General features: G+C 37.6%; 1 protein-coding gene across 9 annotated transcripts in view; it reads right to left on the bottom strand.

Moving 5' to 3' along the window:
* The window catches only part of NOL4 (nucleolar protein 4), a 239,867-nt gene that overhangs the window by 99,693 nt on the left and 127,665 nt on the right, over window positions 1-12,509 (bottom strand). For all 9 annotated transcript variants that reach the window (XM_064481518.1, XM_031438989.2, XM_031438990.2 and 6 more), the window contains one exon: window positions 6,240-6,523. In XM_064481518.1, coding sequence (XP_064337588.1) covers window positions 6,240-6,523 — 284 coding nt within the window. The remainder of the gene's footprint in view (window positions 1-6,239; window positions 6,524-12,509) is intronic.

The raw sequence follows: 12,509 nt of genomic DNA, 5'->3' as shown, positions 1-12,509 counted from the left end.
ATCCCTTTATCCTGGGGCTGTTAGTTTCTTTCACACCAATTTTGTCCATTTAACATGCTAAATATTTCTTAAATCTCTATTTTCCTCTCCGTCCCTACTACCACCTCACTACGGCAAGACCCTCACCCTCTGTTGACAGCCTCCTCCCTTTTTATGCCACTTAAAGCCATCTTGTAACAAAGATGCCGCAATGTTGGATTCCGAAACACAATCCGACCACGCTAGTTTCCTACGCTACATCCTAAAGTGATTCCCGGTCAGCTACAGAGTGAAGTTCAAGCTTTAAAAGGGCATTCACAGCCTACCCCAGTCCAACACCTGAACTGCCTCTTCAGACTTATCTCTCACCACTTCCATCCGCAATATTTCTAGGCACTACCTTAATGCTCTGCTCAGTAGGAGTTCCCTATTCCTCTTCACCTGAGGGCTATCTCCTACTTACCCGTTAAGAACTAACTTGGGAACTTTCCCAGGCATGGTTAATGGACCTAGAAGGCACTCTCACATACAAACTAATTTCCATATTATAATATGCTTGTTTACTTATGTGTCTGTCTTTCTGGCTAAAATGTGAGTTCTTAATGACAGAGATCCTTTTTTTTCCCCTTTGTCCTTCCAGCACCCAAGATAGTCTCTAGCACATACTAGGCACATTTATCAAAAACACACAACTGTCTCTACTCTGAACACCATCTGGGCCAAAAATCTCTCTATAACACCAAGAAGCTGGAAATTGAAAATCATCACATTAAAACAATAATCAGCTAGAATATCCACGTAACAAAGACCAAAAGAATACTGTTCCAAAAGTTAATCCATTGCTCCTGTGTTTCAAAAGGCAAACTCATTACACCTAAATATTTCAGAGATAGTTTGAAAAACGAACTGCTTCCATTCAGCATATATACATAAAATCACATAGCAATTATTCATGGTAATTATGAGAAATATTTTATACACTTTAATTTGAATGGTAATAACCATGTTCGTAAAAAAAATCTAAAGGAAAGACTGAAAATAATGTCACATGGGCCACACTGAGGGAAAAAAAATATTTTTAAATAAAGTGAAGATTGAAGGATCTTGGGAACTGAGCCAGAAACTATGCAGCAACTACAGTGACACATTAACCCTCAAACAGTAATTACCTTCCTACCACAGTTACCACTTGGAATATTATGCTTTTGGGAGATTGACTCAGAATATTTTACCAGATTCAGTAAAATGTAGCTGGGTCACAAATACTAGGAGAAAAAGAGAAAACCAAAAAAAAAAAAAAAAAAAAAAAAAATCAATGATACAGTGTTTTTATTTTGTGCCTCCATTAGCGTTCTAGTTTTGTTTCTGTTCTCATTTGTTAATAATTTTAAACATTTCTCTACCCAGATTTGTGTCTTCTTGGCCTTTCTTTTTTTATATTCCTAGTCCCTTAATTAACTTCTTTGTGAGTCTTAATTTCTGAGCCCTTAACCAACATTTCTACTTTCTTCTGAGTTCTGATGTCACTATGTCACTAGTTGTCCTCTAAAAATGTGGCCATCTACAAGAAGAAAAAACATCTTTTAACGCAATATATCTGTTCTTTAGATTGGCTAATGATTCCCTGCTGGTCTAGTAAGTGAATTTGCATAATAATAAGCAATTTGCAAATGGCATATACAGTTCAGCTCTTCTTTTTCAGCCTTTCTGTTCACTGTTTAGTTTTTAAAATGCTTTATAATCATTTTCGTTTGATAATCATTCATGATAAGATGGTGAAATAGGTCAATATTAAACTCACTGGAATCTAAGCTTCTCAGAGATACTATATAATTAAGCTTTTATATTCCTTCAAGGTAGAGCAGAGGCTAGCCTCAAAAATACTGAAGACATTGGTAATAGTGTCGCTTCATAAATTTGCAGAGAACAGATGAGTTTGCTAAATCTTGAGTATGAAGCTCCCCTGACAGCCTCATCCACTCTGCATCTGGATTTGGATTGCAAGAATTCTTGAAACAAAATTCCAGACCCCAGTCTCCTTCACAATTAAAACGATTCTGCTTTCCCGCCCAACCTCCACAACTAACTTCAATCCAGTTTCCCACTAATTCTGCTAATTCTTCTTCTGTCATGCATTTTGAACCCAACTCTTAGCATTAACTTGCCCAAACATCCTCCAAGTTTAAACCTATGTCACTTCACCTAAGGATGCTCCGTTCCACCACTTACACCATTCTGAAATGCTCTCTATATTAGCTTCTAAAATATCTCCTTTTCTTATGTGGCCGCCTTCCTTTTCTTTTGGGGTTCTTTCTCCCCTACAAACTCCTTTTATACCACTTGTTCCTGATGGGTTATATTCTGCAGGATGGTATATTTTGATCTTGTCTGTTCTCTGTCTATGCAATTCGGAGATGATCTTATCAACCACGACTGCTTCAAGCAGCACTTCTCTGAAGTCTTTCACACGTCCATCTCTCCAACCTGGATGCTTCTTCTAAGCTGACACATAAGTCCCCACTGCCTATTAAACATCTCCAGTGGATACTGCATGAGTACCATAAACTTTACATGCCAAACCTGCTTCCTTCAAATGCTTCTCATCCTGAATCTTGGTAAATATAATCACCATCCACTTAGGCAACTGAGCCCCGAGTCCTGGAGTCATTCTAAAAAGTTCTTTACTTCACTTCCCACATTCAATAAAATTCTATTTCTCCAAAATATCTGAGAAACTAACACGTACCAGATATTAAGCCAGGTGCTAGACATACTGCAGTAAGCAGGAGAGACATCATTCTTACAGAATTTACATCATATATATAATATATATTCCTATATATACATACATATGTAAAATGGGATGTGTAGATGTAAAGAGGACATTCACATTGCAATCTACATGAAAGACATTCCAAGGAGGGTGGCAGTGCACAATCTGTGTACCTGTACGTGGTAGTTCTGTAAATATGGTGTCAAAAGAACAAAAGTATCCACATTCATTATTTATTTTTTTAAACTGTATCTGCATTACTTTTTTCCTGGATTGACACAATAGCTGTCTACAAATTTTCTGTCTTTTTTGCCCCTAGTCCCTATTCTATTCATCTACTACAATGTTGCCAGAATAATCTGTCTAAAATTCCAAACTGATCACAACCTTATCATGCCAAACTCTACCTACAGGATACAACCTGAAGTCCTTAAACTGACCTACAAAGCCTTCATGATGGAGTCTCCTTAGGCTCCATTCCTCCACACACGTTCTCCACCGTGGCCATGCCACGCCCCTTGCAAATCTCCACGCCTAGTGTACTCTCTCGCTGCTCGGGGCCCCAAAACATGCCCGACCATAAATAACCCTCCCTGTCTGCCCTTCACACTCATCCCTGGCATCAGTCTCTATAAAGTCGTCCTTTGAATCATCATGGTCCCATGGGTGCCCCACCTCTGCTCCCTCATTTCACTCTGCCATATGTCCATCGTATTACTTTTGGAATCAGATTATACGTTTGCCTCTCTTTGCTGCTAGACTATAAAGCTTTGAAAGGCAGGGACTCTGCTTTGCTCATTTCATATTTTGGCTTCCTCTAACAGTACCTTGCTCTGCAGGAGTTTCTCAACAAATATTTGGTGAATAGATTAATTTGGGGGCAAATAGGCTACCTTGCATAATTATATCAGGTTCTTCCTCAAATACCATGTTATGAAGTCATACCTAGCTCGGAATGGCCAGCGGTTCCCTAGCTTAGGAGGCCAACTCACCCTCCCTCTCTGCACTCCAGGACTTTCACAGTGTCCAATAAGAGATTCCTTCTGAAAAATGGCAATCTTCCATTTCCTTCAATGTGTAAGGCTCACTTCCTGAAGGAAGCCCCTTTTATTACTTCAATAGAAATAGTATATTCTTTCTTAGAACTCTTCATGTTTTAACATGCTACTTGCCTATATTTTTGCTCAAAAACTCTTTTATGTACATGTGTAATAGGGAGGAACAAATCTGACTCCATATTGGATCTGTTTCTTTTACTTTAACCTTTGTATTCTACTGCTTTTGCTACAAGTTTAAAAAATGTTGCCTATAGCCTGAAATGTACAGGAGAGCCCATTCTCAAGGCTCTGACCTTTAAGGGTATCACACTTTTCCATTCACATAGAGAGAAAAAGTTGCAGAACAGAGAACAACATTTGTCTCGTTGGAGGTTTATAGGAACATGGTGACCTGACCTACGTGGACAGCTGCAAGAACAAAGGATTCCTGCACCAAGAAGTTGTAACAACCAGCCACACCTCCTCCCCTTTTAGTATAAAAGGAGCCTGAATTCTAACTTGGGTAAGATAGTTCTTGGGGACACCAGTCCACCATCTTCTCAGTATTCCTTGCCCCAACACCTTATCTCTCAATTTACTGGCCTGTCATGCAAGGAGCAGTTCGAGCTTGGACTCAGTAACATATGTATTCCCTGCACCACGACTGTGCATCAGGGGCCTTATGAATAAAGACTCTTCTCTCGCTGAGTTGTCTCTACTGCCCAGCCACTGCTGCAAGTGTAACAGGCATTTCATATACCCTGTTTGGAGACATTCCCTCTGGATTCTGGTCCTAACATGCTACCACAACTATTCTTACGCATTGAATTATTTTTCCACTTCATCTGATCTGGTTTCTCAGCAGCGTCCATTAAAGCTGACCACTCTCTGTCTTGAAAGGAGGACTTTGCTTAGCTTCCCCTTCCCTATGCCCTTCTGATTTTTCTTCCATCTCTCTGGCTACTTCTCAGTCAGCTGTGGAAGCTGTTCTTTCACCAAACCATTCAACATTCTTCCTCAGAGGTGTCTCCTCCTCCCTTTGGCCCACTTCTCATCTTACTCTTTACTGCAGCTCCAATAATCTGCGCTTTTGATAACCCCATTTTAATCGAGGTAGACAAGTAACTTCATTCTGTTTAACGTACGCAAGAATGTGTTTTAATGAGCATTGTTCTTACAGTTAATCCTGAACAAGGGAGGAAAGAAGAGCAAACCACTGGGTAATTTTCAAAAAAGAATTTCACAGATATATAGCATAAGAAGGACTTTCCATGATTGTGTTTTATAAATACAGGGCTATGTGGAGGGCCAGAAAACTTAAGGGTTATTTTGTTCTGTAAAACGTAACACAGTGACGCAGATCATGTCAGCGAACAGAAAACCATCTGCGCTTGTTTGATCTAGCTTTAAACCACCAAAGAGAGCACCGTGCATTTATCACTGCAAAAGTGGTAACAGCCTCCCTTAGGCAGGAGTGCTTAAGTATCTGATAAAGTCTAGTGACTTGCTTAAGAGAGGATAAAACAACACACCCTCAGGCAAGCAAGAGGATTTAAATAGAGCCAATTTAGGAAGCATAGTGCTTTAGCAAATTCGGAAATTAATCCAGATTAAGACATTTTGTTTTTCAGACCTATTTCAAAAGACCAGTTCTACAACTCTAATTTAGAAGTAGGGGCAGGGGGGGAAGTCAAAATGTCTATTCCATAAAAATCTTCATGTGTTCCAAAGGCTACTTTCAAATATTAAAGTCATCAGCATGCATGATTTCAAAATGATAGAAATATAAGCTTATTTTTTTTTTAAGAATAAATCACTTGGGAACGGGGAAGATTGTAATTTATTCTAATATAAAGAATCTAGAAATTTAGATAATACATCTGAAACAGGCTTCTCTCTTTTGTATAATATAGTTTATGATAAATTAGTCATTCAAGTAGTTATTTAATCTCTGCATTTCATCCACAAAACGGACACATTTCTTCTGTGTACATGAAGTCAACTACTGACCGAAGTCCCCAGGTCTCTAAAGCACGCTTGAGAATTTAATAGAAATTTTAGACCTACAGAATCTAGGACAAACTAGATAGTAATCTTTGTATAGCTCAAAATTGTGTTCTGAGAGCTAAACTTTCACATCTGAGATCAACAAACCCCAGGAGACAGATCCATATGATGATGTAAGTGAGACACATGAAATCAAGTGATTCCCTATATGAAAGCCACCACTTAGCCTAGAAAGATCCAGTTCATTCAGTAACTCCTGAAATTTATTCTGTTTATGTAATATGGACACATACTCTCTAGTTACAAGTTTCTTGGTAATGTATTACTGGGATTTGTTTAAAATATTAGTGACCATAATCCTCATCTCTTGTATAAATATCTATTTCTTCGTGACCTTCATGACCAACTTCAAAATTCTCTGAAAATCGTAAACACGACCTTACCTTGCTTCCATTTTCTCTTGCTTCTCGTTCCATCTTGAGGTCAGAAATCAGAAGATTCTTATATTTGCTTTTCCCATTACTGCTGTGGTCATCTATTCTGTATTCCGATGTCAGCTGTGCTGAGAGGGGACTGTCACTCAGGTTCAGTGGCTGCTCGTCCTGCTCCAGCCCAGTTTTGCCATCACCGTTCGAGTCTCCCATCTCCCTGCCGTGTGTTCCCCCTGAAGCAACGGAACTGTGGCCCAGAGGCTCATTGCCATTAAAGCTCTCTGCAGCGGAATCATCTGTTGGAAAGAAAATTTTGTATTTGGATTGTAGTTGATATGCTCTTCAGTTTCTGCTTCAACTAGCTTATGCTGAGCTCCTCTCGTGTGCTTGGCACTGGGCTAATTTGTGGATAATATGTAGTTTATCTTTAGCAATAAACTTGTGAGGTAGCCACTACTATTTTTACTCTGGTAGGCATATTAGGCCCAAGAATTGAAGGAAAATAATTAGAAGATAAAATAAGGAGAAGATAAAATAAAGAAAATGGTTCAATCTCAAATGTAATCTCAAAGAAGGGTAAATTTTAAAAAATAGAATAAGATAATTGCCAATTATTTTGCAAATAGTTTTTGTTTTCCAAGTGAGACTAACCAGATTGGGTGAAAATTCTCTCACGAGAGCATCTTCCGTCCCGCTGGTGGGGTATATACTGGTACGAGATTTATGGGCATTTAACATGCATCTAAAACATTTAAAGTGTTAGGAAACTTTGCTCATGTCACTCCTAAGACTTTTAAGCCTAAGGAGTTTAATCACTGCATGCATCTCCGTGCAGGGAAAAAGACATTTAAGCCAGTGCTTATAATACAAAACGTAGAAATGATATAAATTATCAAAAATTTGGCTTAAGATATGTTGGAATGTTTACAATACTATGGAATTAATCAATATTCCCTTTCAAAAATATGGGAAAATGTGAGTCATGAAGTACTAAACGGAAAAAGTTAGCTACAGAAGGGTATGGTCAATCCAACCCCAATTTTGTGAAAGAAAACACAAACACAGAGGGAAAAGAGAGGAGTTGTAGTCCAAAATGTTCATATTTATATCCTCTTAATTATGTGGCACTGGATTTTCTAATATTCTTTATTACCTACTATACATATAATTTATAATATATTATAAAATATATAATTAAATACATATAAATTTTCTAATAATAAACATGAAATAACTGCAGAAAAAAGAGAGAAGAAGCAGAATGAAGGAAATTTTTCTGGGTTGAAAATACATAATAACCTTATTTAGAAGAAAATATATCAATGACAATTTACTGACAGTAAGAAACACAGTTTATCTAAATAATAAAATCCTCTTAACTTCATCTTTATAATTAGGATAAGAATTTGCTATTAATTTTAAAGAATTATGATGGACAAAGGTGTCAAATCATTTCCTTTAGGGCAGGGCTACTGATGAAACCACATAAATATTAGTGAGCAAGAGTAATAATACTCAGTGATTTCTTTTGTGAATTTTTTGTCTGATCCCTGATATTCTCAAGTATGCTTTCCTTTTGTAGGGTGCAGTGAAATATCCGATGCCTTCTAATCAATTAAATTCATGGGAATCATGTTTACGTTCCAAAGGAGGACTATAACTCAGCCTCATTCACATTCAACAAACGTTTACTGAGTGCCTATCCTTGGCCAAAAAGGGGTTAAATATTTGGCCAGGAGAGATCCTGGAGGCTTCGGTGAATTCACAGATAATTAAAAGAGACAGAAAAATAAGCATGCAACTAAGATACAGAGCAAGTAAGGAACAAGGGATAAAGACATCATAGAAGGTTTTCTAAAGACGGTGGCACAGGGACTGAATTCCAAAGGAGAAGTAAGCCTTAACCAGGTGAAAAAGTTGGAGAGGAGTGTTCCCCACCCAGAGATCAGCAGGTGCAAAGTGACAGGGAAAGAACACGCAGGGCACATAAGACTAGAGAATAGAGAGCAGGGCGAGAGATAGAAGAAAGAGAAACCTAGAAAAGGAAGAAGAGAAAGGACTGGGAAGAATTTTGTGTATCAAAGAGCCTGGATTTTACTTTGAGAGCAAAGAGAAGTAATTTTAATTTATTGTGGGAAGGGATGTGAAAAAATATGTTTTAGAGAGATTACTCTGTCTTTGATGAGAACAGTATGAAGGAAACAAAACAGAAGCTGGCGAGACCAGTGAAGAGATCTAGAAATCACCTAAGGCAGCATTATTGAAAGTCAAACTAAAACAGCAGCAGTGCAGAATTAAGAGGGGACGACTAGAAAAATCTTAAGAGTAGGACAGCTAAGATGGATAATAAACAGACAAGGGTCCAGGATAAAGCCCAGGTTTCTTGCTCCAGTGAAAAAAAGGAAGAAAGAAAGAAAGGAAGAAAAGAAAGGAAGGAAGGAAGGAAGAAAAGGAAGGAAGGAAGGAAGGAAGGAAGGAAGGAAGGAAGGAAGGAAGAAAGAAAGAAAGAAAGAAAGAAAGAAAGAAAGAAAGAAAGAAAGAAAGAAAGAAAGAAAGAAAGAAAGAAAGAAAGAAAGAAAGAAAGAAAGAAAGAAAGAAAACAAAGGGCATTGAGTTTAATTTTCAGCAAGACAGTATTGTTAAACAGTTTTCTAAAACTGTTTTGTGAGCAAGTTAAAATATGTTCACAGGGCAAGATTCTACTTTTCAATTACTTTTTTTATGTACCCATTCAAAAAGACCTCATGGGGAGAGAAACTAAGAGAATTTAGGAAACTGGTAGTAAAAGTAATAATAACATGACACTTTCCATAGCTGTTCATTTCAGAATTCAAAATTACTCTCAATGAGAATGATTTGTATAAGTAATTTTCAATTTTTATGGACATTCTTCTATGCTAAATTATAGCATGGTTACACTAATGTATGAAAAGTCATTTCTCATTTAAGTTCTTTCTAAGAAAGTCCAAAGAAGAGCATAATGGGCGTATTCAAGTCAAATTATTTAGTTTATGAAGAAAACTGTGATTTTACATTTGTGTACTAGAGTCCTTTAAAAAATAATAAAAATTTCTTATAAGAAATTGTTATCAACATGCTAGAAAAATGCATAATCCTATAGATACATTTTAAAACTCAATTTACATTAGCACAAAACAACTCCAATATCTATTACATTTAAAAATTAAATGTGTGAGATCTGTTTCTTTAATCTGATACCATTTATTTATTTTTTAGGTAAGATAAACATTATCATTCATCAGGAACATCTTTAGTAAGAGTCATGTGTTTATAATTTTGGTATAAAGCATAAACCATAAAGGAGAAAATATTTTTAGACAGAGTGGTTCACTCCAGATGTTACCAAGGTAACTAAATTCAACAGCTTTACATATTTCACTCCTGAGTAAATCAGTATGTTTCATGAAGAACAAATTAATGATTTACTCATTTGTATCAAATACATATTCACATATTTCTATCTCGTAAATGGTAAAACGACCAAAAATCCCTCGTGCTGTTGTATAAATCAAAATTTAAAACAAAGTTTTTGACGTCTATACTAGAAAAATTTAATGTAAAGAGGTGAGCAGACATTAAACTGAGGATATGTTAGCCATTTTTATTGTCTAGTTTCGTGTAGCCACATTAATGGTTTTTATTCTCTCTTCCTTATAAGGTATTTTTTCAGAATTAAAACCCACAAATCTCAGATTCCTGTTTATTGTTAACATTCACATCAGCTTATCGCTTTAAAGGGGAAAGCTGCTTCCTTACCCAACATAGTTTGCTCCATCCTGAGTGGCTGCTGGCGTGTGGGTACCGGGCTGCTACAGAGAGTGTAGTGTTTACATCTGTACGTGTGGCCTTTAAGTTCACGGGCCCCGAATGATGGTGCTTCTCTCCAGTTTCAGCCCGGGTACCAGAGCACTGGAAGCAAAAACTCTGTATCTGAGTCCCAAGGCAAAACAGCACCTGGAGCTTTGGAAATTAAGACTGCCCAGGGTGCCTAGCAACAGAGGAGAATGTGGAACAGGATGACAGGTAGTGTGGAATCTAGTGACATCAGGAGGGCAGCTGGCTATCTGGCCTGTGTTTGGGCTGAGGGTCGGGCTGGGCTGATGGGATGAACTTAGTGTTGTGGAGAGGGCCGTCTGAGTGAGCTTGGCTGTGGTTCTTGTCTGCAACACTCAGCATGAGCTATCTATTTTCTCCTTTCGCCTTCCCTACCCTCCGTTCCCTCCACCAATCAGTCCAGACCCTGAAATACTATTTGTTTAAATTATTGCTAACATGCCTACCAGCATTTTGTGTGAAATAGTTTCATCAGCACCAGAGTCAATGGTTAGTTTTCCCTATAGAAAGGGAATTCACCTGTAACAGTTATGTATGGTCTATGTATGAATATATTTAAGTATATCTGTATCTCTATATATGAATATCAATCTTCATATACATACATATATATGGATATCTACCTCTCTCTATATATACACATATATATGAGTATGGATCTCTCTCCTTCCATATATAAACATAAGTGATATATATTTGAAATCTCCCAAAGCACCTGACCTACTTTCTAATGTACTTTCATTATCTCTTCATTATGGCCCTGGGGCCAGTGCCTTGGGCCAAGTGAATAGGAAAAAAAATACCTATCATCCTCATTTTAAGATTAATACTTGGAAATTTAGTCCTAAAATGCAGGTCAGATGTTTATAGGGGCCAAAAAACTTTTTACTGTTTTCCCCAAAATGCAACACAGTCCTCCACCTCTAGTCCTTTGATGCCTCCTTAGAAAACTTCCCTTTTATCTCACACCAGAAAACTAACTTTTAAATCCAAAATATAGATGGTAAATAACCTTGCTCCAAAAGATGAGTACCTTAGTATCCACAAAAGTGGAAAAAATTGTTTTAAATCCTTCTAAATCTATTTGCAAAATAGAGTTGCGGTGCAAATCCCTTTATCACTCCTGCTCTCTGCTCTCCATCTTCTCCCAGCTCTAGGATTCCCTATTTTTCAAAAAAATAAAAAACACAAAAAGGAAGTTTATCCACTGCTAGACTGTACATCATGGCTCCCTCTACTCTAAACCATGAAGCGCGCAACCTTGTCTGAACAGATCCTTTGCGGCTCTCCCCTGCCCTCTTCCTGCCAGCTCAGCTCTCTGACTCGGTCCTGCCTTTATCCCCATCCTTCTGCCCACTGTATTTGCCACCTAGAAATTTCTTCATTTCTCTCACTTCCCTTCCTCAAATCCTTCTGATGACCTTCCCATTTAAAAAATTCCTATTTTACGTATCCTCTGCAATACAGGTTTTAAAACTTAATTATACAGCCCTGCTCTGTGTTTCATCTTCTGTTTTCTTATCTGCAAAAATTTCAACGGCTGCTGACAAAAGTCCTGCACTTTCAAGTCCTCAGCAACACAAACCCTTAAAAAAAGAGAATCAAAAATGCAATCTTTTTGTTGTTGTTGTCTGTATTTGTAAAACATAATCCAGATTATATTCTATTCATTAGGGCTCAATTAAACTCACACAAAAGAATAAATGCTACATTTCTCAGTCAAAATATTCAGACTCAGGAGAAGTTTGCTGATGTCAATAAATACATACGTGTATTACGTGTGCATGTATGACTACTGTTGAAAGGTTAAAGGGCACTAATTTTGAAGCTGAACAAATTGATATTGGGAGTAACAAGGGGATTCAGTTTTCTAGTAAATTAGTCCTACAGAAGGGCATTTTCCTTGTTGGGGAGCTCCTAATTCAGCCCTGCCCATTGGAAGAATGGGCTCCAATTAAAGGCACTGAGATAAGCAGTATGTTCTGAAGCTCAGCACAATAATTAAATAAAACTCATTCTGAGCTTTCAATGAGGAGCTGATGTATTTTTTTAAATATAATTTTGTTTAAAAATCTTAACCAAATACCTATCGTGTGCTAGATACTCTTCTTGGCACTGTGAGTCCATAGAAACTCCATATGGAACTTGTTCTTAACTTAGATACTAAAAAAAGAATGACAATGCAGGGGAGAAGACAGTCTCCCATGTGAGTTTCACACAAGGCACGATGAATAAACAAGGTTCTTCAGAGAGAGGGAAGTCACCCGCACATCACAGGGGATGAGAACGGAATCAGGGAGGGCATGCTACAAGAAGTGAGATTTCTGTAGATGTATGATGGTGATGCTGGAGGTTACTCCGGTTCAGAGAGTGTACAGAAAAAAGAGACCAAGGCAAGAAAGAACTGGAAGAGGACAAGGAACTGAA

The sequence above is a fragment of the Camelus dromedarius genome, chromosome 32 (genome assembly GCF_036321535.1).
Source record: "Camelus dromedarius isolate mCamDro1 chromosome 32, mCamDro1.pat, whole genome shotgun sequence".
NCBI classification, from domain to species: Eukaryota; Metazoa; Chordata; class Mammalia; order Artiodactyla; family Camelidae; genus Camelus; species Camelus dromedarius.
This window is presented reverse-complemented; position numbering and strand designations above follow the sequence as displayed.